This window comes from Camelus dromedarius, chromosome 12 (assembly GCF_036321535.1).
Source record: "Camelus dromedarius isolate mCamDro1 chromosome 12, mCamDro1.pat, whole genome shotgun sequence".
In the NCBI taxonomy this organism is placed as follows: domain Eukaryota; kingdom Metazoa; phylum Chordata; class Mammalia; order Artiodactyla; family Camelidae; genus Camelus; species Camelus dromedarius.
In genome coordinates, this window is record NC_087447.1 from 52,184,298 (window position 1) to 52,211,879 (window position 27,582).

The following is a 27,582-nucleotide window of genomic DNA, read 5'->3' on the forward strand; positions in this document are numbered from 1 at the left end:
CTGGAGGTCAGAAGACAGAAGGCAGGTCACTCAGACGTATCTCGGCACCCAGGGGTTCATGGTAGCTACTCAAGATGAATACCACCTTCTTTTGTTCATAGCACCTCAGTCTAAGTCATCAAAGCATCCTCTAAAGAATCGTTATTGGGAGATGTTTCCAGCTATCTCACTTAGAGGCTGTCTTCTAAGAACATTTTATTATGCTGCGAGGTGATAAAGCTGGTCCAAGGGCTACAGGGTACATGTGCATGTGAATTTGAAGTCGCACGACTTGGGCTCAAATCTTAGCTCTGCCACAGTTCTGTAAACTGTTTTTCATCTTTACACAGAGTGAGTTCCCTACATGGCAGTGGTGACAACTGTCACTAATAGTCTCATTGGAAGTGGACTTTCAAGAAAGTGAATGGGATGGAGGGTACTTCCTCTCACCCGGCACTGGAGACAGGAGAAGGGCAGATGCTAGTGTCCCCTTGGCGTGGATTCTGGAACCTGCCACCTCTCCCAGTATCCACCCCCGGCTCTCCTTCTATATTCCAGGCAACAAGCCATCTGCTTTTCCCAAACTTGCCAGGCAAATGTTGTTTAAAGCCTCTGTGCCTCTGCAATATTCTTCCATCTGCCTCATATGTCATTTTTGTACCCGTCTCCCAACGTTCTCATCCTTTAAGACCCAACTTTAAATGATGCCTTTTCCCTGAAGCCTTTCTTGACACCCCGAATTAGAATTAGTCATTCTCTCTTCCAAAGGCTGGCACAAACCCCTTGGTACCCTACCATCCTGTACATGTTTCTCCTCTCACTAGCCCGTGAGCTCTTTGAGGGCAGAGTCAAGGTCTACTGTTTTCCTCTCTAGAGTGCCCGGAAATGCCTAACAAGTTATTGTTTAAACAAACAAACAGAAATGGTGGATTGAGTAAAAAAAAGTGAGACAGTCAGGGATCACCTAGAATGATGTTTTTTCAAATATTTCAGAAACACAATCTTTTTAGCAGATGACATTTTATAAGGATGCCAAAGTGGAAAACAAATAAAGACAAGATCTTCTCTGCATGAAGTAGAGGCGGGGTCCCTTCTCCCCACAGGGTGGTTCTGAAGGCAGTTCTCTGGAGTCTTAGTATCTGGAGAAGCCAAAGAAAAGCCAGCTGGAAAATCACTGAGTTAGTGGAAGAATAGGTAGAGGTTGAGTTATTTGCTCCACAAGCCACACAGGGAGGTGTGGGCAGAGCCAGGCCTTGAGCCTAGGCGACACACTCTGGGTCCAACCCTAGGCCAGTCTATATACCACTGGCAATGGGTGGAAGTGAAGTTGCGCACTAGTGTCAACATCCTAAGGGGCCAGAGCGCTGGGGAGACGGTCCTTGTTGACAAGAGAAATCTGAGGCAAAGATGCAGGCGCTGTTGTCCAGACAACGTTCTCTATTCACCTCATATCACAAGGCTTTTTTCCTGGCCTGGGGAAGAGCTACTGATGAGGCCTGTGGGCATTCGTGGGAACAAAAAAATCTCTAACTCAGCCTCTGCTTTATTAGGTACCTACATCTCTACCTTCCTAGAGTGATAAACTTTTCTCTGTTTGATGAGAAAAGCAATTAACACCAGCCTTGTAAGCAGCTGGGCTCACCGGTGTCAGCCTGTCCTTTCTGAAGGCAGGAACAACTACCCACAATGCAACAAGCACCCCACCTTGCCTCACCTCACCACACACAATCCGGTTAAAGCTAATTCAGTCAGTGGTTTCCTTCCGAGGCCCTTGGTCTAAATGCAATTACATGGCAAACAAGTTAAGCGGAAGAGGCTCAGCAAAGACTCTCAGTCCTGCTCTGAAGGTCTCCCAATATATTTATGTGAAATTATCTCCCTGCTAATGGGAAAGGTTTATTCCATCAATTGTATTCAGCCGGTACTGAGAGATGCTTTCTTTAATGGAGGAAAATTGAATTTCTTACTGCTGGAACTTTGTCCTTCTAGAGAATTACTAACAGATCTCATCTCCTGGTGCTGGCCAGTCTCCAGCCTCCTTTTGACACGTGTGCCTTCAGATTCTGCCTGAACAATAACCAGCCCTCTGGGGATGGCTTCCTTTGGGGGTTGCCCTGGCTGCTGCCCTCCAAACACACACAGGCCAACCTCCACTGATTCATCTCTCCGCAGGGACTTCCTGATAATTGGGAAACATTAAATCAGCACCATTTGGCCATCATGTCACCTCCGCTTCAGCAAGCCGGAGCAGATGTAATTTTAGCCCAGGCTCCTGTGGATTGCTTTGGATTCTGAAGAAGATTAAGTTGACTCCCTGTACCCTTGTGGGCCACAGAGACCTCCTGCCCAAAAAGGCATCTGGCTCAGGAATTAAGTCCTGGAGCAAAGCACTTCCATCCTCCTTCTGTTTGACCATGACTTTCAGTTGTCAAGAAAACCCAGTTCAACATCAAGGCTTCCCTGGAATAAAGGAGGTGAGCAAGTCTGCTCTGTGGAGGCCTCTAAAATGTGTCTCCTGCCATATGCTTTTGTCCAGGGAGGTCTGAAGAGAGGTCAGTTCTGGGCTTCCAAATGCTTTCTTTCTTCATCCACTTGTTTAATGGATACCACAGTGGTGCACTGGTGAATATTTAACAACTGGCTTTCCAAAAAAAAAAAAAAAAAAAGCAGCTTTAATTCATACCATTTACCTATTTCTGTGGTGTAAAGACTTCCACCATGGATGATTTCACGCTACCAGTGAGATGTCACTGCACCCAGAGTTGGGAAGAAATGGTCAGTGAGACACCATTATATGATATTATTTCCACCACAGGGATATGATAAATAAACTCAAGAGCAGAGATGATGGGAAGACACAATGAAATAACTAGTAAGTGATGAGTTTTGATTATTTATTACCTTTGTTTTTAATTGTGATTTTATATAATTTAATTTTTAATAGAAGTTTAAAGTTGTGTTTAAAAACTAACTTGCAGAATTCCTGAACATTTGATAAGCAGTTCCTATAAGCGGGATGAGCCAGCTTCTGTCCACCACTGGAACAGTGACCCTCACACTAAGGGTCAATGCATCTAAGAAAGAGGTGCTGCTTTGACTGCGAAATTCCATGATGGAAGACCGCCTTGGTGAGAAATCACTAACACGGGCTGCAAATCACTGTCACCAACCTGGCTTCCCAGCTGGCTCACAGGATCCTCTCATCACCAGTCCTGTATTTGACATGTTTTGCTTTTCCCTGGTCACTGTCTTGGCAGAATGGGGTCTTGGGGTGTTATTTTCTACTCATCTTCAGGGTCCCGTCTAAGCTGTCATCACCTCAGGGAGGCTGCTGCCAACTCTTCGTGGCAAAATTAATCACCCTTCCCTGGGTTCCTCTAAACCTTCCAAATATCTTTCTATAATGTGATTGTCATCTAGTGATCTCCTTCACATTTGCATAGCTATCTTGTGTGCTTCCATCTCCAAAGACTGGGTAAGCATGGGATCTTGCTCCCTGAATGTTTGCTACGTGAGAAATGATCAAGTAACTGAAACTGAGAGTCAGACTTGCTCAAGGACATATAGCAAGGAACACAATGGGCTGAGTTGACGTTCAAAGCCAGTTCTCCTGACTTCCAAGTCCTTTCTCTTACTACTGTGTTACGTACCTGCAGTCACTAAAATTCACTTAACTTAAAAAATGGGTCACCCACTCTAAGCCAGGCACTGTGTTAAGTGCTGGGGTTATAGAAATACACGAGTTACAGTCCCAGTTGCTGGCTGGAGCTCACCAAAGGCAATTTGAAACGCCTGAGTGTAGTTGTCTCTGACACCAATGAGTCAACACATGGGTTTGGCATATGTCAGGCAGCTGGGATAGAAAACAAGCGATTAGGCTGGGCGAACTCTGCCAGGAGGCGTGCTTGTGCCAGGCCAAGGGGGGCATCAAACATGCTGGCCTTGGTCCAACCAGACACTCAGGGCCTGACTGAGGTGCCCCAGCTGGCGCCAGCGGCGGGGAGGATCCGCCTGACGGCTTCCTGGGGACAGTGGCCAGGTCTGGGATCAAGGGAGGAAACTGATGGAGAGACAAAATCACTGTGAAACAGAACCAAGCAAATAAGAAACTTCACCTCAGCTGCCAGTCGGGGAGAAGTGGACGGAGGGGTGGTGGTGGAAAGAGCCCTGGGCAGGGAGTCAGTTCCCACTTCCGACTCTGGCGGCTACTTGTATGACCTGGGAGAGCCTCCTGACCTCTCTAGACCTCGGTTCGCTCATCTGCCCACACAGGCTTTAAGTTTTCCCCCAATCAGCTGTCAGGTGGAATGTATAATGGTTTCAACCTGGTGCTACTCAATCCAGCAAAGCAGCCCTTCTACGCATGGCTTCAGAATCCAAAGGGAGCTCATGCAATGCCTGTACTGATTTCTGAATCGTTCCCTCTACATGGAACCTTCCATCTGTTCACCTGAAAACCGCCTCAGGATCCACCTGCACTCGCATCCCCTCAGCTGTCTCTGCAAAGACTCTGAGTGCCATCACACCATGAGGGCAGTCTTTCTCCCCCAGCGGACCATAAGCTCCTTGATGATGGGGACCACACCTCCCTCACTGCTGTACTGCCAACACTGAGCATGGGTGATGCTCATTTCTCAGCGGGTGAAAGAAAACCTCTGCCAACACAGGGGTTTGTCCTGGAATTTGAGTGCATGGTGCAGAGTAAGCTCTTGAGAAATTGTTTACTGAATGAAAAAACTGGTGGGTTTCTGTAACTGAAAGGGAGGGAGATACCAAAGAACTCTGAGCTACTTGACTTTGACAAGGATATGGCTAGCGAACCGAGGACTGGAGGGACTGGGGCTCTCTAGTTGGTCAGTCCAGGGTGCATCCCAAGGCTCGGTTCATTTCGTTGGAGGACTCACCCACCTTAGCTGGCAGCCCTCCTACTTTGGTTCCATAGCCTTCTCATCTGTTCATTTAAAATTTTCAAAAACTTAAAAAAAAAAAGAATGCCAGAAGTGAAGCCAGATTTGCTCTTCAATGTGTATTATACAAGCAGACAGAGGAAGGAGAAGGAAGAAAAACTGCAGCTTCAACTTTTTGTGTTAGTATATGGCCCTGGTGTTCAGGAAACTGAAACAACCATTTGGGATCTAGGTGGCAGAAAGTAACTTTGGCCTTTTTCTGCTTGAAAGTATTTGCTACTCTGTGCCACTACTGGTTATGCAAATCACTCTTTTGCATTACATACTTTAAACAGATTTATATGCCTGACTTGTACCAACCCTTAAAACTTTCCTCTGCCAACTTGTGCTGACTGACTGGGGATCTTTCCAGCATCTACTGCACTTTATCCTACCTCTTGAAAGAACCTTAGCCCCACCTCATGACCTGCCCAACAGCCCCCATCTAAAGGGTTCTCCAGCAAAGCCTGACCCTCTCCACTCTGTAGCGCCTGAGATCTTCTGTCCAGCCTGGCCACATGGGCCGCTCTGAAGCTGTGTTCTCTCTCTGTCAGTGCTCTGCCTCCGTCTCTTCAGCCAGCTTTTCTAGCCTGATGTCTTCCACCTACATACGTATTCTTGGGAACACACTAGTCCTGATGTGTTAGAAGAGACCTTCCTGATCATCTCTCTCACGTTTCTCATTGTAGAGCTGAGAAAACAGAGTCTAGACGGGGGATGGACTTGCCCGTCCTTGCAAGAGTGACTGGAGCCAGGATTCAAATTCAGGACTCGTCATTTATTATCCGTGAGCACTCAGGAAGGTCACTGCACCTCTCACACCACTTACCATCTGACACAGGTACACACTGAAATAACCAAGAACCTCAATTTGCTTTAGCTGCCTGGAAAAGCTGAGCAGAACATAATCAGAGCAGGGCTCTGAAAACTCGTTTCGATTCCACACCCTTTCTGTAAACATTTTTGTGCCGGGTCCATGGATGTGTTTATATTTAGTAATACATTGTGCACATGTGCTATCATCATTAGCTAATATTGGAAAGCATAATATTCGTTTGGGGCAAGGTTTAATGGACACAAATGAATATTTCAGCTAGTCTTCTTGGTAACTTTGAATCATTTGGTTAACTTTTTGTTAGATTCTTAAAAATTTTGACTCTCTTAGTTACCCATTCTTTAGATCTGATGAGAATGACCACTATTGTTCTTAACTTCATGGTGGAGTTGAGACAGACTTTGGACAAGGACAGACTTTTTTTTACAAGGAGTAGAAGTAGCAGCTCTGCCATTTGACTGTCTGCTTGTGCTTGCACTGAACACAATAGTACCATACTATCTTTGATTGGTAGTTACTTTGCAAACATCTTTTTATGCCACTAGACCCCATTTTATAAGTAAGTTTGGTTAAAACCAGATTTTACATACACACATATGCACACACACACCCACACACACCCCCTACAGTCATGTTGTAATATACTAGAATAAACCAATGAAGCTCTCCGAGGAGTAGGTCCCCATCTCCCTCAGAATACCTCCTGTGCTGGTCCAGACATGTAACCAACTACCACTGGAACCAAGGGAGCAAGTCAGAGAAGACCTAGTTTATACGAGTAAACATCCACTCTTATTTTTTAAAATAAAAAGTAAATATAGATAGAGGTTCTAATATGTTCATCCTGTACCTTGTGGACCACATCGGGCACCCACCTTGGGACCACTGTATGGCACTGGAGTTACGATGCTTTGTGTCTGTGATTTCTTTTTATGAAATGAACTCTAACATGCTACATATTATTACAGTCAAAGAGCCAACTTCTATTTGTGCTTCATTCTTTATAGCTTATTTCAAAGCTCTTCCCTATATTTACTAAGTTTGTTTTCCAATAACCTTAGGCCAAAACCAACAGAACTCGATCTAGTCGCTTAACTTTTAATAGTGTTCCTGACTTATTGGAGATCAGGAAGTTGAACCAGATTTTCTCTTGCGGCACCTTGAAAATCTAAGATCCCCAGCTCTCCAAACTTTACCACTGTTATTTTACCACATCTTCAGTATCCCTGTGCCATCCGTGTCACTTTCTGTTGTACCCCACTGGGTCCAGATAAAGTCCAAACTCTCTCGCTTGGCGTGTAAGTACCTTCAGGACTGGCCCCGCCTGTCTCTTCAGGCTCACGTCCTGTTTTCCCATTCTCACATCCTGTGCTGCTGCCATGTTAAATTCTTTCCCATACCCTTGCCTTGGCACTTCCATGCCTCCTTGCCCTTGTCTGCATTGGTTCATTTGCCTCAAATATCTTTCCTTCCCATTCCTACTAGTCTCTCCTTTAAACCTTCTGCCTCTCCTTGAGGCTCTTCCTGATTTTCCCAGGACAAAGAAGTCATCCCCTCCTTTGGCGAACAAAACACAATGTAGTTATCCCACTAAAGTGTATTCATCTGTACAAACACCTCATTGTCTTCTCTAGGCTGTGAGTTTTTTGATGGGAACAACTATGTGCTTTTCATCTCCATAACTCCAGTGCTCAGCACAGGAGTAGATCTATTAGTATGCATTCAGTAAATGCTGAGTAAAGAAATAAATGAAGACCACATAAATGAATTTTAGAAAAAGATGATGACAGAAAAAACCATGAATATAGTTGTGTCACATAGCCTAAAGTAAAAAAAAAAAAAAGATATATACAGGGTAGGGGAAGAGAAACATAGACAGAGGCCATCAATGAGAACAGGGTTTGGTTATTGGAACTTTAACTGAGCACCTACTATGTGCTATACACAGTGCTAGGTAGTGGGGAAGATAGTTATTCATCCATTTTCTTCTTTACTTATGGAAACTACAGGAGGACAGTACCAGCAGTTTCTGTTTTATTTTCCATTGTATTCTAAGTAGCTAAATAACAATAAATGAGATGCAACCCCTATATATGAGGAACTCACCTTCTGGAATGAATATAATTTGACTTAAAAAAAACTCCTGTCCCCAGAAGTAAAGCTAGCGTGGGGTAAAAGGGGAGTTACCTACCAGGTCATTCTAGTAGGGCATACAAACATTCCTACAATTAGTATCAAGCACCACCAGGGCCTCCCCAGGTACCCTGACTCTGTTCTTCCTTTTGGAATTGGGCTCAGTTTAGACTCCAACAGAGGCTTTCAGATTACTTGCTGGGCATGTAGAATGAATATCACAGGGAAGTACTTCAGTTTGTGACAAAAAAACCCTTTTCCTCTTGGACTGTTTTGTGTATGTCTGGGGAGAGGAAAGAAGAAATCCTCATACTTCTTCAGATTAACAGAAGAAGTTTAATGTTTAACTAGAAGGGTCCTTTGGGTGACTGAGTCCAAGCCCCTCAATTACAGGTGAGGTACGTGATCCCTAGAGATGGGTGGTTTCCCCTCCATCACCCATGGAGGCTGGGACCTCCATCAACAGGTCTGCTATGGTGTCCTGACACCACCTGGGGGCATCAGATGACAAGACGGCTGGGCAACTACTAGCATCTTCTGCAGAGCCCAGAAGCCACGGTTCTGTGATCTCCTAACTTTCTGTGGCTGCTGAGCTACTTCAGATACTCAGGGAGCATGAGCTCGCAGGCCACAGCTCTGATCATCCAATTCCAGGGGCGACCCGGCTGCTGAACACTGATGCTTTGGGCTGAGTCGCCTCCCACAGGAATCCTCTGGAATATTTCCTACTGGCCAACAAAGGTGCACACAAGAACAGAGCTCTTGGCTGTTCACAGCACTGTCATTTCCAGGGAAGTGAGTCCACCGGCTGTGGCAAAGGAGAAGCAGGACTGGGAGAGGCTCTCCAGGAGAGATCATTTTGGAAGAGCAAGGCCCTGATCCTGGGTGACTGGGGGACACGCCTCAGAATCACTGACCATGTGCCTGGGGACAGGGAATGTGTGAACATGTCTAGGCAGGCTGTTCTCTGGGCTATGCAGCCGGAGGCCTGTGTCTAAGAGGACTCCTCAGGAGACAGTTGGTGCTGCTGGAAAAACTCGAGGCAGCGCTGCAAAAATGTGACTCCAGACAGTCTCAGTGGACAAGTTCACTTCATGACTGCGTGTCCTGTCTCCCTGTCCAAGCACAGGACAGGTCCTTCTCTCCCCGGAAAGGGGCTACGGAAAGTCCAGCTCAGCAGGCCGGACCTGAGGTGTAGAGAAACAGACGGGTGGCACCAAGGGAAACAGTCCTTCCAGGGGCAGGGGAGGAAGATCTGACAGGGGACAGGCATGGGGAGAGAGCTCCCAGGGGCAGCTGGATGTGGACATCCCATTTGTTACCAGGTAATTATGCCCAGGTTCCTAAGCCAAGAAGGGGTGGAGCTCCAGACCCAGACGCGGCACGGGTGGGAGCCTAGCCAGAGAAGGCAGGGCTTGAGTCCTCGGGTGGCAGGGCTACAAGGCTGCTTATGTCAGGAACTTAGGGACAGAAAACAAGGCTGGGATTCTGAGACAGGATAGAAACCCATTTTGCAGATCTGGCATGTAGAAGGTCAGGCAGAGGAACAGTAGGAGGACTTGAGACTGAGCAGCTGGGGTTGCTCTAAGCCCTTCTCCTCTGATTGGGGTTGGTTTAGAGGCCTGCAGGTTAGACAGGGTAGTTACAAGGCCCTGTGGTAGTGAGAGCAAGAGGTGGGAGAGGAGGGCAGATGGGTCTCTCTCCTCTGCCAGAACACTGCCCGGAGGCAGCATCTCCCCTCATCACAGCCCCTCATGGTGGAGCTCACTCAGAGCCAGCTCTTTATGCCTCCAAGATCGGACTGGAGGGCTGGTCAGACTCGCCGCAAAGGCGTTTGAAGAGTCCTGATCTTATATTCTCCATTGAGGACAATATTAGTAACGTGATACATGGCCTTCCAATACTTTAACTTCTCATTGCTTGACATGTATCAGCGTTGGGTGCAGAGAGTCCCTGACTTACAGACACTAGAATTCTGTTTGAAAGAGCCTGACTTAGGACTCAAGTTTCTCCAGGACTCAGACTCTGCTACTACCTTGCTCAGCCAAGACCTTTCTCTGGCCTCAAAGTTTCCCTTTCTACCGCAAAGGACTGACGATCTCAAAGGTCCATTCACCTCTGCCTGCCTTGGCACTAGGACACAAGCATTGGTTATATAACCCATTAAAGCTTCAGGCTAAGATTCTCATCTTTCTCCCAGTTCTCATGGTGACACTAAAACCTATACGAATACAAATGCCACTGCCAGTACTAACACTAACTCTTGCTCTAAGTGATAATGGCTACTCACGCTTATCTCGTGCTTACTGCTCTGACACATAAGTGTTTTATATCTCCTTTAATCCTCAGACATCCTCACAAGGTAGCAGTTATTATGATGTGACAGATGAGGAAAGTGAGGCACAGAGTGATGAAGCAACTTATCCCAGGTCACACAGCTGGCAAAAGGTGGGGCTCAAATTCAAGCCTAGCTACCTCCCCCTGAGGCCGTGCTCTGAAGCACTAAGACTTACTGTAGGTTAGCTTTTCATCGTGCTGTATGGTATTAGAGGGAAAGTCAGAGCCAGTTGGGGTTGCAGAGTCATAGCAGCACCATGTTGTAGAGATCTCCAAGCTGAAGATGCTGACATAGGAATATAAAAGACGTGGCAGAGAAGAACAGAGGCTCAGCATGTGGGCTCTGAGGCCAGTTGGCTTGGTTTCAAATGCTGGTTCTGCCACTCACAAGCCCTATGTCCTGGGCCAGGTTCCTCAACTTCTTTGTGCCTCAGTTTCCTGTCTATAAAAGAAGGATTTTTTTGGATCCATATGCCATGGATTCCCCGTGGCATATGGTTTTGGGGCAGATGTAAAGGTGTTACTGCTCGTGAAACTTACAAAGCATTTTGAACAATGTTCAACACATAGAACAGCCTTGGTAAATCTTCAGTGTTGTTACTGCATGTGTGCTATGCACCAGCCACTGGGTTTCATCTCATTGAATCCTCCAGACAACCTGTGGGGTGGGGACTTAGGAACCCCACATTCCGGAGGAGGAAACTGAGCCTCGCTTGCTCAAGGTTCCTCGCTCTCACGCTCCCAGGGGCTTGAACGCAGGCCCTCTCCCTCTCAGCCCCGAGTGGTTCCCGCGTCCGTGCAGCTTCGCCTGCTAATGCTTCCTATGATGGACAGCGAGGAAAAAGCTCAGACTCCAAAGCAAACAGAGATCGTAATTTGGTTTTGGAATCAATAAAGGGATGATCAAGTGGCAGAGGAGTTGTTAGCTGCTCATCAGGATGATGTGAGAAGTTGCTGCCTGCATCCTGAATTAAATTCACCTAGTTGCTTTATCATCATAAACATTCATTTCAACGTGGGGAGGGATTTTTTTTAAACCAACATGAATAATATATAATGGCTGACATTTTGGAGGAAACAGTATCTTTACCTTCTTCTATCTTCCTTCAGGGTAATTTATCATTGTCTTTCTCCAGCCCTCCCTGCTCCCCACCTTTTTTTAAACTGATGGGGTAGCCTGTCAGCTCAGCTTGTTCTGAAAACGTAGGAGTATAATTCAATAATAAATTCGCTTCGAGGCCAGCTGTCAGGAAGCTGGTGTTTATCTGAACTCCATTAGATGGTCTCTACTGTTCGGTCTCTCTGAGGGCTGCCTAAGGCCTGGGGCGGGGTGACTGGTAAGCAAACACATTTCTGGAACTGCTCTGCTGCTGACACTTGTGTGTATGGCTTTAGATCTGCAGTGGGCTGACAAAATGATACTGCATACATGATTTTTCCTCCCCACTTTCCATTATTTCTTTTTCCTCTCATAAATTCTTACTTATAAAATTCTTGGAAACTTAGTGCCTTTATAAAGGGTCTGAGAGAAATTCTGAAGACTTATGTGCCATCAATGTTATGTGCCAAAACGTTATAGCAGTTTTAAGCCCTAACTGAGGTGAAATGCTCACATCTGGTTAGTGGACATGCAAGGGGCAGATCTTTCTCAGTTCCTGCCCCAAACTACCTTTTTGGCCTCTGACTCAGAGTCCCCTCTTTTCTTCCTTTCCATGCCCCCTCTGCACACCAGATTCATACACCTTAGATTTCCTAAGACCCTCTTGATTTCAAATGTTAGAGCAGGTCTCTTGACTTTTGATTTGGAAAATACTATAACCATAATTATGTTGTAGCCACATTAAAATTCTCTCTGTCCTTGGATTATCATGGAAAGTTGTGCTGGTTCCTCAGTCTAGAATGCATTTTAAAATCCTGTTCAACTGAAACCCACAGTAAGCAATATAGCTTATTCAGTAGTATACATACACACACACGAAACAAATGTTGTAAAATACATGTCCTTTTACAGTGTTGCACTGATATTTTCCGTTTCATTGTACCCCATTCCATTTAAATTTACTTCTTAAAAATCAGTTTCACCCCACCACCTTGATTTCATGATGTGCTAATGGGTTGTTGTGATCTGACGTGGGATAAATCATGTTTTAATGGCCAACCCTAGTCACTGAAATCTTTGTCTCAGGTCAAAGGCCATCTCCTGCCAGATGTCTTCATTCATTAGTTCATTGGTTTGTTTGCTCATTCATTTTCAAAACCAAACACTTCCTGCTGTCCTCCACTCTGAGCCAGGCCCTCTGCCCGGTGCTCGAGAAACAAAGAAGGGTCAGAGGCAGCCCCAGTGCAGGGGAGCTCAGGGACCCAGACTGGCAGGGGGTGTATTGGGCCCGCCTTTGAACTCTCCAAGCACCTTCCCTCTGCTCTCTTCAGGCACTCAGCAGTAGCTGATGGGCTGACTCACTGATTCATCCACCACTCATTGCGGTTCAGCCTGTGCCAAGCCCTCTGCCAGGCACGAGTGGTTTGATGACTAACAAGGCACTGGACACACACAGAGGCCCCAGTGTAACAGGACAGTAGATGCACATCTCCTTGCAGGCCTAGTGCAACATAGGTGCTGGTCAGTATTTACCAAACAGAGCTCGACTTCTGTGGGCAGTTCTGTCTCTCTCTGCGTCTCCCCATTCTCTCCTCTCCACGGGATCTGACCCGCTGTATGTGACACAACCTTCTACCTCCCGTGGGATGAATGCTCTGTCAGTTTCTCCTTTTTCCACAGTCCCTTGACTCCTGAAGTCTTTTCTCTTTGGCCTCACTGTGTCCTGTTCGCTGACTTTCATAGCGACCTGTCCACACCCACTGACTTGCCCGAGTGAGCTGACAACCTACGTGGTCTAGAGGGGCCCAGAGAGACTGGACAGCGTCATCACCTTTCTGTCATCAATACAGTGTCTTTGAATACATTCTGAACCAGTATTCAAATAACTTGGCGGTAGTTCTTCCTCTTCCTATGATCTGCTAACCTGTCCCAGCAGTGGCAATCCACAGGTACTCACCGGCGTGATCTATCTGCCCTGTGTCCAGTCCTTTCGACCTGGTCAGTCCTTCCCAAGAGCACAGGCAAGACCAAAGCTGTGCAACAGGGAAGCAGCTGCCTGGAGTGCTCTTGGAGGAGGAATGTCTCGGTTGCCCTCCCTTTCCCAGCTGTCTGATCCCAAGCCCCAGAGTCTGGGTCCTGTTATCTGTCCTCCTTGTACAGACGACCTGCTGGGGATCCTTCCACCGACAGACCTGAGTGGCTCCTCCCCTCCCATTCAAGCCTCAACACACCATGTGTTGTACTCTCTCTGCGATTCCAGGGGAGGGGCAGGTGTTCCACCAGGCAGAAGGGCTCCAGGCATCCAAGCCAGGAGGGAAAGATGGTATCCAAGCCACCTAATCTGGTGATGGTGGTTCTCCTGCCTGCTCTGTCCCTCCTACTGTAGATCAGCTGAAGTCATTCACACCTGGATCACTGTGTGAGGAGTTGAGCACAGCAGTGGCAGAATGTCAGAGGGAGCTGCTGTCTTCAGTAACCTGAAATTAAACACCTGCTCCGGGCCAGGCACTGTGCTGGGCTCTGGGGACACAGAAGAACCAGACAGGATCTCTGAGGGAGGCCTTCCTCACTCTCAGTCCATCTGGCAGGACTTCTGCTTCAGCTCTGAGTCTAGCTCTGTGCTTGCCTCCAAGGAGTCCAGCCCAGCCCAACCCAGAGCCCGCTCTGCATGGCTGGGTCCCTCACATCCTAGAGAACTGCTGGCCATCCTTCCCTGAGGGCCACCCCTGCTCTAGGACCTCTGCACCAGCTGGGGTGCTGCACAGAAGCATCAGGAACCTCTCATATAACTCTGGGAGAACCTCTGCCTCCTCGTCCTTGCCGTGGTTGGGCCTCTCAGGAAAGGTATCCTGGGGAGAGCCCAGGGCATGGAGGACTGGCTGGCTGGCTTCCCCCACAGAAGGAGACTCCGGTCAGTCCCAACCTGGCCTTCAATTCCTCTCCCTCCCATGGTCCCAGCAGGCCTCATACTTGGGTCGCCTTGAGTCCGTCTCACAGCTGGGAATCCACTGAGTGAAGGAGGAGCCACCTCCCCTTGCTGGGCTCAGAAATACTGTTGTGTCTTGGGGTGACAGGCTGCTTCTCGGAGCCTGTTAAACGGACTCCCATTCAGACTAGATAAATTGTGGCGCAGCATATGGGGTGCAGGAAAATACAGGGTTTTTCTGTCCCACAGGCCACCTATTGTTAAACACAGGCACCAAGTCAGGCTGGCCTGCCCATTAGAAACCCCACCCTCTGGAGAAGTGCCACTGGATTCCTCCCTAACAAGGACCCCGGCTGACAGCCGGCTGGCAGAGCACTGCCCTTTCTCTTCCTCAAATAAGGACTCAACAGTCTAAACCCAGCTCCTCTCTGGGGGGTTCTGCTGGACTTCCCTGGAGGGCAGGTTGCTCTCAAGTTTCACTCCTGCTCCAGGAGGTGGAGTTGGAAGCTCTTTCTAACATCATCACTATCGTCACGTTCATCGTCATCGCTGTCATCATATAATCTGCAAGCAGTGTGTACTAGTTTGAGACTTTATGAACTTTTAAAAACACTTTATCACATCAACAAGAGAAAGGACAAAAACCACATGATCATCTCAATCGATGCAGAAAAAGCATTTGATAAAATTCAACACCCATTTATGATAAAAACTCTCACCAAAGTGGGTATAGAGGGAATATATCTCAACATAATAAAAGCTATATATGACAAACCTACAGCCAGCATAGTACTCAACGGTGAAAAACTCAAAAGCTTCCCACTAAAATCTGGGACAAGACAAGGATGCCCACTATCACCACTCCTATTCAACATAGTCCTGGAAGTCCTAGCCACAGCAATCAGGCAAGAGAGAGAAATAAAAGGGATCCAAATTGGATAAGAAGAGGTAAAAGTGTTACTATATGCTGACAATATGTTACTATATATAGAAAACCCTAAAAGGTCCACACAAAAACTACTAGAGCTGATTGAAGAATTCAGCAAGGTAGCAGGTTACAAAATTAACGTTCAAAAATCAGTTGCATTTCTTTACACTAACGATGAATCAACAGAAAAAGAAAGTAAAGAAACAATCCCCTTTAAAATATCACCCAAAGTAATAAAATATCTGGGAATAAATCTAACCAAGGAGGTGAAAGAATTATACACAGAAAACTATAAACCATTGATGAAGGAAATGAAAGAAGACTTTAAAAAATGGAAAGATATCCCATGCTCTTGGATTGGAAGAATCAATATTGTTAAAATGGTCACACTGCCCAAGGCAATCTATAGATTTAATGCAATCCCTATCAAATTACCCAGGACATATTTCACAGAACTAGAACAAATCATAATAAAATTCATATGGAACCATCAAAGACCTAGAATTGCCAAAGCATTACTGAAGAGAAAGAAAGAGGCTGGAGGAATAACTCTCCCAGACCTTAGACAATACTACAGCGCTGCAGTCATCAAGACAGCATGGTATGGGTACAAAAGCAGACATATAGACCAATGGAACAGAATAGAGAGCCCAGAAATGAACCCACAAATTTTTGGTCAACTAATCTTCGACAAAGGAGGCAAGAATATACAATGGAATAGACAGTCTCTTCAGCAAATGGTGTTGGGAAAACTGGACAGCAGCATGTAAAACAATGAAGCTAGAACACTCCCTTACACCATATACAAAAATCAACTCAATATGGATCAAAGACTTAAACATAAGACAAGATACAATAAACCTCCTAGAGGAAAACATAGGCAAAACATTATCTGACATACATCTCAAAAAAGTTCTCCTAGAATAGTCTACTCAAGCAATAGAAATAAAAGCAAGAATAAACAAATGGGACCTAATGAAACTTATAAGCTTCTGCACAGCAAAGGAAACCATAAGTAAAACAAGAAGACAACCTACGGAATGGGAGAAAATTTTTGCAAATGAAACCGACAAAGGCTTGATCTCCAGAATATATAAGCAGCTCATATGACTCAATAAGAAAAAATAAACAACCCAATCCAAAAGTGGGCAGAAGACCTAAACAAGCAATTCTCCAAGGAAGACATACAAATGATCAAAAGGCACATGAAAAAATGCTCAATATCACTAATTATCAGAGAAATGCAAATCAAAACTACAGTGAGGTATCACCTCACACCAGTCAGAATGGCTGTCATTCAAAAATCCACAGATGACAAATGCTGGAGAGGCTGTGGAGAGAGGGGAACCCTCCTACACTGCTGGTGGGAATGCAGTCTGGTGCAGCCACTATGGAAAACAGTGTGGAGATTCCTCAAAAGACTAGGAATAGACTTACTGTATGACCCAGGAATCCCACTCCTGGGCTTGTATCCAGAAGGAACCCTACTTCATGATGACACCTGCACCCCAGTGTTCATAGCAGCACTATTTACAATAGCCAAAACATGGAAACAGCCTAAATGTCCATCAACAGGTGACTGGAAAAAGAAGAGGTGGTATATTTATACAATGGAATACTACTCAGCCATAAAAAACGACAACATAACGCCATTTGCAGCAACATGGATGCTCCTGGAGAATGTCATTCTAAGTGAAGTAAGCCAGAAAGAGAAAGAAAAATACCATGTGAGATCGCTCATATGTGGAATCTAAAAAACAAAAACAAAAACAAAAACAAACAAACAAATAAAAACAAAGCGTAAATACAGGACAGAAACAGACTCATAGCCATAAAATACAGACTTGTGGTTGCCAGAGGGGCGGAGGGTGGGAAGCGATAGACTGGGATTTCAAAACTGTAGGATAGATAAACAAGATTATACTGTATAGCACAGGGAAATATACACAAAATCTTATGGTAGCTCACAGAGAAAAAAATGTGATAATGAGTTGTGTATATGTCCATGTATGACTGAAAAATTGTGCTGAACACTGGAATTTGACACAACATTGTAAAATGATTATAAATCAATAAAAAATGTTAAAAAAAACACTTTTAAAACATTTTTTGAGGGGGTAGGTAATTAGGGATGTATGTATGTATGTATGTATGTATTTTATTTATTATTTAACAGAGGTACTGGGGATTGAACCCAGGACTTTGTGCATGCTAAGCATGCACTTGACCACTGAGCTATACCCTCCCGGTCCTGAACTTTTTGTTTTTTCATTTAATTCTCATGGCCACTCTGCACAATAGACATTATTACCCTGCTCCGACAGAGGAGGACATTGGAGCTCAGAGAAGTTGAGGAATTTTCCCAAGGTCACACAGCTATTCAGTGGAGGCAAGAGACTTTAAATCCAGGTCTCGGCGATTTTCACTGGGCCACGCTGCTGCCATAGGAGCCACCCCACTCACTCATCGCCTAAGCACCGAGCCCTGCGTTAGGTGCTTTATCTCAGGTAATCATTTTTTTTTTCTTTTTAGTTTGATTTACTTTTTTTTTTTGTTTTTAATTGAAGTATAGTCAGTTTACAATGCTGTGTCAATTCCTGGTGTACAGCATAGTGTTTCAGTCTTACATGTACATACCTATATACCTTTTCATATTCATTTTTATTGTGGCTTTCGTGAAGTAGTTACTATGATTGCCAATTTATAATTGGAGGCATATATGCACAAGTTAAATCATTTCCCTGGGGCCACACTAAACTAGTAGTTGGTAAAGCCCAGATTCAAACTCTGGGCACTTTCAATTATACCATATTTCTTCACATGAGAGGAAAGAAAGCAACAACCCAAACTTGGTAACCGATGTCACTTTATCCCCACTGTGTAAGTAAAAACTGCATTCCCGGCGCAGAGCAAGACAACGGAATACCAAGCAGGCAGTCTAATGAGAAAAGCATCTGCTGCCTTGTGTTTCCAGGTTTCCAGTCACCTGGGACTGTTTTACACAAAAGTCTGCTGGGTGATACTTAGTAGTGAAAGATAGCTGTTTCTTCTGAATCTAGATCAGCAAGGAGCAGGGGCAGAATGATTCAGGCAAATGTTAGGGAAAAGGAACTGTTACAGTAACATTTGGAAGCTTCCATTATCCACCCATTTTAGAGAAAATACTACGTTCCAGGTTCTTCCCTAAGTAAGGCAGGTTTGGAGAGATGAATGGTCTTTGCTTTCCAAGCATCTGTTATTTAACTGAAGGTGACAGATATATAAACAATGATCTGGGAGCTGACTTCTACTCCTGCTTCTGCTACTAATCTGTAATGTGATTTTAACAGATAATTTAACCTCTCTGGACTCTGAATCCTCAGTAGCAAATTAAATAAAATAGATAATGTGTCCATCCATCCTCCATCCATCCTCTGTCCCTCCATGCTTCCGTCCCTCCTTCTTTCCTCCCATTTCTTCATCGTTCAAGGCAATACATATGCATATTTATCTCAAACAACTACTAAGAGCTACAATGAGAAAGATGCAGTCCTGTCCTGGCGGACTCTGTTCAGAGGGTTAACAGACATTCACATAGTCACTGTATCAGGCCACTTCCCCAGAGCCACGTATCCAATAGTGGCAGAGCCAGGATCTGAACCACAAGTTGGCCTCACTCTGAGACCTGTGCTCTCTTCTCTGCTGAGCCGTCCATTTCTCCCAGTAGCGGTTTCTCAAGATCCCCACTTGACTGGCTCCTTTAGGCAAGTCAGACTGGGAGAAAATGATACTGAGATCCTTGAGCAGGTGCCACTTAACTTGTGGCATGGCCTAAACAGCAGGCTTGGTGAGTGACCAGAGGACATGCAGGGGACATGGTCCCTGCTGGCCCTGATCAGGATGGCATGATAAGGGCACCCCTTAAGCAGAACAGCCCCTAATAGCCAACCAGCCAGAGCTCTATCAGATCTCATAAAGGGTCTAGTAAAGAAAGGCTGAGCAAATAATATTCCCCTTGGTTGGAGTCATATTTCTATCTGGGGAGTCATATTTCTATCTCCATTTGATTAAAAGAACTAACGCCACGGAAAGGCCCACGAGCATACATACAAAATCACACAATGGAATAAAAAAGCAGAAAGCTTCCTACCCAGAGACAAAAGTAGCATTTCTGGCCAAGATAAATGAATAGGTTTCTCCTCAGTCTGTTTCTGCTCCAGGCTCTGCCGCTTGACTAGCCTATGAATGTGGGAAGATTGCTTCACCGCTGAGGTTCTCAATATTCTCTGTTCTTCACTTTTCCTGTCTCATTATCGCTCCTTGTGAGGAAGTGCTGGGGCAGTGGAAAGGAGGGCCCTGGAGTCTTAGATCCAGCACGTACATCCCAGGAGCGAGGCCTCCTCCTGGGATTCCCAGGTATTCTCTGGGGACGCTAATACCACCTCCCAGAGCTCTTCCCCAGGGTGCTTTTTTACATCCCCACTCCTCTCCCCTTACACGTTCTCCTCCAGCAAACTTTCGTGTGCTCGTGGCTTCATCTCCTGCTTATTTGTTGGTGGCTCCCAAATCAAAGTCCTCAGCCCTAACCTCTATGTGAGCTCCAGAAATGTTTATGAACTGCTTCCCGCTCTCTGGTCCTGCTTGGAAGGTTTGCCAGGAATGATTGTTATCATTATTAATTTTGTATTAAATGATGATGATGATACTCATAGCTGCCCCTGACTGACAGCCAGGTATTATGCTAAAGGCTTTACAAGGAATGTTTTCAAGGCATGTGTCATTGAACCTTCTCAGCTCTATGAAGTAGCCACTGTTGTCACCATCACTCCCATTTTAGAGATATTTCCTCTTGGCTGTTCTACTGAGGTGAGTCCCTTCCTTGCCCTTGCTGTGCTCAAGGCAGAGGTCATCACTTTGTTCCCAAGCCTGCTCCTGCTCTCAGGTCCCCAACGTGGGGTAGTTACCATCCTCTACTAGGCACCCAAGTAAGGTCTCTCCTTTCTCCAGCATCCCTCAGACCCAGCCCATAATGAAGCCCTGCTGATTTCCCCTTTAAAGAGAACTGGGGCTGTCTTTCATCATTCCCATCCCTCATCCCTACCCCCACCGCCCCCTCAGGGCAGGAATTCTCTGGCACCGAAATCATGAACATAGAAGGCACACAATCTGTGACTGCTGAATTGAACTGGGCTGACTTGCAGAGAAACCTCTATGTGTGTGAGGCATCTCTACATTGGAAGACATTCAAAAGACATGATCATACATCCTTCCTGGATACCTTTACCAAGTTCATAGACCCTGGTGTGGGGAGCAGCAAACAGAGAGCTCCTGTACCTTTTCATGCCCCTGGGTTTTTGCACAGGCTGTTCTCTCTCCCAGAACACCCTCTCTCTCCCTTGCCTAGCTATTTCTCATTTTTAAGACTCAGTTCTTAAGTCTCAGCCTTCCCCCTACCTAGGAATGTCCTCTCCCTGTTTCCAGAGTGCCCTGCAGGCATATTTCTAGCCTACCCCACTGGAACTATTTTTTGTCCCCCTAGTGGACAATGGGCAGGAACTGTGTTTGTCTCATCTCTGATTCCAGCACAGGATGTGGCACAGAACAGACCTCAGTAAAAAACTGTCCACCAGATGACACAGCCGACAACTTGTGAAAGACGCATGGGCTTGTAACCTGGGACGCCAGCAGAGGCAACCCTGCCCAGCCTAACAGAGTCTCCTGGACGTCAGCTCCAATGGTGAACAGTGTCAGAGCTTTTCAGCTCATCTTGAGACCACAGGATCAGTATGAGCTGACTGCAAAGTGGGTATTGATCCATGATTCCCCTTGGACCTTTGATTTCTCACTCTCTCCATCTTCACCCGGTGAGAACAACACAACTTTGCTCATAAAAATTCCAAATGCCGCGGATAGCAGTCTTCTAAACGTGGGTACTCGAGGCTGCTTCCCTGCCTCCCTGCCATTCCATCCTTTGGTGCCCACCCTCCTGGCCTCCTCCCACCCCCACGCACCCAAATGTGGCCCTGGAGTTGACCCATTTCCCTGTCAGAGAGCCACGGCCAGAGCTGGACTCACCCTCTGTCAAAGGGGTTCTCCCCGGGGATGACGTGTGTGCTGTCCCTGCCCACGAGGAACTTGATGCGGTCGTAGAAGGAGTGCAGGTTCTGCTGGGACACAGGGGCCTGTGTCTCCTGGATGATGTCCAGAGGGTCGGGGGAGCCCAGGCACAGCGGGCTGGCGTGACAGAGGGGCTGGAGGCAGCAGTCGGGGTCCATGCAGTCCACCAAGCCATCTGCAGGGGGCACAGAGCACGACAGTTCACATCGCTATGTTCCATCAGCCACGTTTTTCCACAGCACCTGCACTTACTTCTCTCTTTTCAATTCACTGAAAAACAGGATTAAGTGCCTGATACAGGCCAAGGCCTCTGCTGGGCACCAAGGAGATTCAGGTGCTTCAGATTAGGTCCCAGCCCACTAGTCCAGCAGGAGATAGACAAGTTGGTCAGTGGACAGTGTGACGTGTTAGTATTGTTTTTTTCAAAGAGCTAGAAGGAATTACATATATGGAGGCCCAAAGGTGAGAGAACACATTGAACCTTTGAGTGGCTAAACTCAAGTGCTGAGCTCAGAAGGTGAGGGGACCAGCACAAGAGGAGGCTGCCGGGGCTGGGAGGAGCAGACAGCTGGGACTCCTGGGCCCGGCTGAGGAGTTCGCATTTCACCTTCCGAGTAATGGGAGCTAGTGAAAGGCGCTAAGCAGGGGGTGACTCCATCTGACTTGCAGGGCTGAAAGAACGCCTGCTGTATCAAGGAGAGAGGACTAAAGGGGCCCAAAGTGGAAGCTGGAGGTGCCACGGAGGGGGCGTTGCTGAGGTTACATATGGGGAAAACAATGGTTCCTGAGACTAGTGAGGTACAGTAGAGACTGAGAGAAGTGGATGGTTCAGAGAGACACTGAAGAGGTAAAAACGGTGAGACCTGGCAACCGCCTGGCTTTGGGGGTGAGGGAGAGGCCGTGTTGGAGAAGGCACCTCTCCCAGGTGCGATGTAAATGTATGCAGACCTGGCCCTGTCTACAGTGAGAGGGGCTTTCTGAGCTTGCTGGATGGTCTCAGATCACTGACCAAGTTGCCATTAGCAGGGAATTCTCTTCACCACATAGGTGGAATTCTTTAGGACTGAAAATTACATTACAGCTTCCAGCATCCCAAAGTGCAAAAAAAAAAAAAAATTTTCATCAGATCACAAATTTTTGGTCTCATTATCCCAAAGTGCTTTTACAGGCACACAACAGAATAGCTTAAAATAGATAACAAACTCAGGGATTAGAGGATACTGCCCAAAGTGGGGGACAGGGAAAGCTCAGGGTTCCAGTCTGCTTTGTAGGCAGAGAACAGTCTAAGCACGGGTATTCCTCTGTGGGGTTGAATTCTTTCTCTCTGGCTTATCAGCTCTGTGACTTTGGGCAAATTTCCCCACCACCCTGGGGACACAGATTCTGCTCTGGTTATCTCTGTTGTATCTCCAGCACTTGGTATAGGTGTTTAAAACGTAACTGGTAAATAAATCAATGAATGAGAATTGAATGAATTAGTTAATAAATGAATCAAGGGGACAAAACCAAATGACAGCCTATAAAAGGCAGGAAACCATTATCTTGATTCAATTAAATAATGCGGGATGGTGGGAGGATCCTGAGGCTCAGAGACTCAAGTTCAAGTCCCAGAACTGCCCTAAGAATGACTCTGCACGAGTTCCTGTACTTAACCTCTTTGAGCCCCCATCTCCCCATCACTGACACACCTCCTTCACATCTGTCTCCAGGGGTTTACAACATAGACACTGCCCACTAGAACACTGCATATGCATTGGTTGGACTGGTGCCCCACCCACACAGGCAGCATCCCTAAGCCTCCTTACTAGCCTTGGTGTCCTGTGGCCCCAGGCGAGCTACTTGGCCTCCCCGAAACCCAGTTTTCTTTCCTTAATAAGTTAAGGACAAAAATTTCTTGTCTTTCTCTCCCAACTTCTGCCTGGTATCCAAGACCTTACATGGTATATGCCCTCTGTGAGGACAGCGGGCTGACGTGACAGAGGGGCTGAAGGCAGCAGTCGGGGTCCATGGTGGTAAACAGTATGGGCTCCTGAGCCAGACTGAGGTCAAATTCTTGCTCTGAAACCTGCTACTGTGTGACCTTGGGCAGGTTGCTTAACAAATCTGGCCCCAGTTTCCCACACCTCTTACAAGTAGATCATAAAAGTCAGTGTCACATAAGTATTTTTTACATAAATGAAAAACATAATACACGTCCCCAAATCTAGCAGAGTACCTGACACATAGTAAGTACTTAGTAAGAGGCAGTTCCTCTTCCTGACCCTGAACCTGGAACATGGCCTGCCAAAGTGAGCACCAAAGTGGGAGTCCTTCGTCTGCTCCCAGCCAGTCATCCCGAGATGTGGAGGAAAGGCCTCCCCTCACTCCAGCTCCGTCCCGGGTCCTAACCATGGCTCCCGCCCCGGCTCCCAGAGACACCAGCTCACTGCCTAGCAAAGCACCTGTCTTCGCCGGCAGTCGGCGGGCTCCACCGCACATTCTCGTGCTGCCCCGTCAGACATTGCTTAAACACATAATTACAGCCCGAGCTGAGGGTTATTTGCATTTTGCTATTGATGTTAGCGTGACAGATTCAGCTGCCGCATCCATAACTCCACAGAAATGCTCCATTATTCAATCCCAGCGAGCAGGGACGCTGACCATTAAATCAGCTAGCACAATTGAAGGGCCATGAAAAGTCATGGCTAATTTGAAATTTTATTAGCTCTTGCCTGCTCTTGTTTACCACCAAAGCAGGCCCTGGAAACCAGACTTTTTACCTCTTTATAAACACTCTGCTCTGTGGCACCATGGAAGAACTGCTTCTTGTTCTCTGATCCTGGGGAAGGTTTGCTAGGAATGATGGTTATTGTTATTAATTTTTGTATTAAATGATGATGATAATGATGCTGACAGCTGCCACTTACTGAGGGCCAGGCATTGTGCTAAACGCTCTACAAGGAATGTTTTCAAGGCATGTATCATTGAATCTCCCCAGCTCTATGAAGTAGCCACTGTTGTCCCCATCACCCCCATGTTACAGAGAAGGAACCAGTGGTTCAAAGTGGTAAAGGAATTTGGTCAAGGTCACACAGTCAGTCAGCAAGGAAGCTGACTTGGAATTTGAACTCAGTTCTTTCAGGTTCTCTGATCCTGAAGAGACTTTTAGAAACCATTTTTAAAATGGAAAACATGAATTTATGAGTCTTGCTAAATGTTACCCTTCTGTGCTCTTCCAGTGCCCTGGGCGGTCTCCAACACGGCGCCCATCCTCTATACTGTAACTTCGACTTTCTCTGTCTCCCTCGCCACACAATGAGTTCCTGGGGGTCATTTCAGGATCCCTGTCTCCTGTGAGCTTTCAGCTTCATCCTTGCCTTTGGAATCTGGGGCTCCCCGTAACCCTTATTTCCTTCATTAAAAAAATTCAGCAATGAATTTTAAAAACAAATTGTTGTTCCTTGTATTCAGAGGGCCTTTGTGATGATCCAGTTGGCCATTCTGCTAGAAATGAAAGTCTCAGCAAAGGCTCTGAGCTTCAGTCCACCCATCTGTAACATGCACAACCAGACCTACCCAGAGAGACGCTGGGAGGATTAGGTGAGAGCATGGGTGTGGAGCACTCAGCACGATGACCAGCACCTAAGTAAGTGCTTGACAGATACTGGTTACTATTAGCTTCTGGCCAGGTGCTCCCCTTGAACAGGGATCCTGGTAACAGAGCTACCCTGGTCCCCTCCCTCTACACGTGTTTCAGGGCAGCCCTTTCTGGATGCAGCCTGTCTGGCTTTGGAGAACTAAATGACATAAATGTGGCCATAGTGAGTTAAGGAAGCAAAGACCTCAGGGGACTTGAAGATTGGTTCTCTGAAACGGGGACATCACACCCACAGTGCTCTTACGAGAGACTCTGGGACTGTGGAATTACTGTATCGGTCACAGGTAAGTGGGATCCAGCCAGGCCCAAAATGCTGCCTGCCTCCACCTCCCTACCTGATGCTCCCAGGTCATTCACTAGGCAAATATTTGCTGACTCGTAAACGCAGGCTAAATAAAGGCCATCCACCAATAAAGGCCATCATGTTTAAATGAGATACATATTTTAAAAATGAGTAAGGCCCACAAAATTCTAATCAAAGTCTCAGTTTCTGAGACCAGCTTCTGTGCAAACACCTGTGTTTTCAGACGCAGCATACAGCGGCCTGCAGTAGGGCTCCACAGTCAGTCACATGGTGTCAGTCCCTTAGCCACAGATGACAAGTTTTAGAACAGTCATATTAAGAGGAAAAAGTTTGTTTTGGGGACAGAAAAGTAAATGTTGGGGTCAAGATACGGTTTTGGGGAGTGTCTGGTTTTGGTGAGTTTGGAGACAGTATTTTTTCCAAGCACTTCTGACCTCACTTAATTGCATGTCACACGCACGCTGGTTGACTTATAAAACATCCATGTGTCCTACATTTACTGTTACCGTTGAGAGACCCTTGGTGTCACAGCAGCAAAAACAAAAACAAAAACCTACGGGGAAAACAGAGAAAATTTTCCTCTATTTCCTTCAAGCTTTCAGTAACCCGCCCTGAACCCTAAATCCCAACTTTTGGCAAGTAACATTTCCCCCAACCAGAAATTTCCTTTTTCCTCACAGTTCTGAAGGCCTCCTCTCTCTCCTGACCTGGTGAGAGTGAAGGGGGCGGAAGAAAGTGGCAGATGAGGCCATGGGGCTCCCGGAGGCTGGGAGGGGCAGCGACGCCACACCCAGCAGCTGTCTCTGGTGGGAGTGGGGGGCAAAGGGAAGGGAGAAGGTAACGGCCAGAAAAAGGATAGAATGGAGATCAAAAAGAAAGATGAATAAAAAGGAAGGAAGGGCATGAGAAAGGGGAAAAAAGGGAAATAGGGGCCAGGTCTCTGGAGTACTAGATGAATATTCCAGGGCAGTCCTCATGCCCATGGTCCTCGGTGCTGAAACACTGCATGGTGCACAGAGCACTGGCTTCCGCTGACAGTTCCATGTACGCACTGCCCACTTGGGGATGAAGGTGATGCCATTCCCTCTTGCAACCCTCCTTCGCACCCACCTGCTGGTGAGTGTCAACGGACCATGGAGAGGGAGGGGTGTGTGCAGGAAAAAAAATCCAGGCTAGAAGCCTGAAGACCTGGTTCCTGCACTGAGTCTATCACTCTCTAGCCATGAGACCCTGGGCACATCCCTTCCCATGTCCTGGATGCAATTTATTCCTGTAAAACCATAATAAATTATGCCAACCTCTTAGGACTGTGAGAAGGTTCCTGGGCTGTGAGGAATAAGTAAGTAATTCAATGAAAGAAGTCTTGGTGTCCTTCCCACGCCAGCAGCTGTTCCCAGAGACCCCCCTACAGACAGGTGCTAGGCACAGGACTGGGTGAAGTCCTCTGCCATCAGTCGTGGTCCTGGCCAGCGGTAGCTTCCTTTTCGTGTGGTAATCTTAACAGCCGTCAGAGAGTGATGGGATCTGGGGTGACCGCCTCCCTCTCTGCTATCAGTGTCCTCGTCATCAATTAGGTGGGGGTGGATGGGGCAGCCTCTGGGGCTAACCTGCCTGATAGCCACGTCCTGGCCTTTCTATGCCCCTATGCCCCGTCCCATCTCCCCTGGGGGCCAGCCAGCTGGAACTTTCACAGAAAGTGACAGGAGTGTACAAGAGTTCTAAGGAAGGTGGCAATGCAGCTGGCCCTCTCAGTCTTCACAAATGAGGACATTGGGGCCAGGTTAGGTGATTTACCCAAAGTCATACTGCCAGTGAAGTGGCAGAGTTCGGGCTCTGGTCCCTTATCTTTCTCCAAGTCCAGCTGTCAGGCACTAGACCACAGTCTACATTTCTTTCTCCATCAATGCTTTGGACGTCCTGGCTCTCACATCCCTGACTTCCTTCACAGAGGGCAGGAACTGAGTCCATTATTTCTTATTCCACATGCATAGCCTAGTGCCCTGTGCACAGTGAGCATCGTATTTGTTGAATGAATGAAAAAATGAATGACTGATTATGTGAGGATCCCATGTCAAACTTCCCATCCATTGCCCAGGGCCTATCAAGGGCTCTGGGGTGTGATGAAACCTTTCCCCACAGAAAGAGCTCATTCCTCTCCTCAGAAAGGAGGTGCAGGGGACGGGCCTGCCCTTTTCTTTCCGCACCCATCACGTGGCTGATGGGCCCTGTGCGAGGCACTGGACAGACAGGAAGAAAACAGAGTAACACCTCCAAAGGATTCGGTGTGGCGGGTCAGACAGAGACAACAGTTTGCTGGGAAAGAAGGAAGCAGTGGCGGCTGGGGAAGCCCAAAGGTGGGAAC

General features: G+C 46.8%; 1 protein-coding gene across 2 annotated transcripts in view; it reads right to left on the reverse strand.

Moving 5' to 3' along the window:
- The window catches only part of TENM4 (teneurin transmembrane protein 4), a 2,614,938-nt gene that overhangs the window by 68,716 nt on the left and 2,518,640 nt on the right, over positions 1-27,582 (reverse strand). For both annotated transcript variants that reach the window (XM_064492755.1, XM_031460439.2), the window contains one exon: positions 21,238-21,454. In XM_064492755.1, the coding sequence (XP_064348825.1) occupies positions 21,238-21,454 (217 nt within the window). The remainder of the gene's footprint in view (positions 1-21,237; positions 21,455-27,582) is intronic.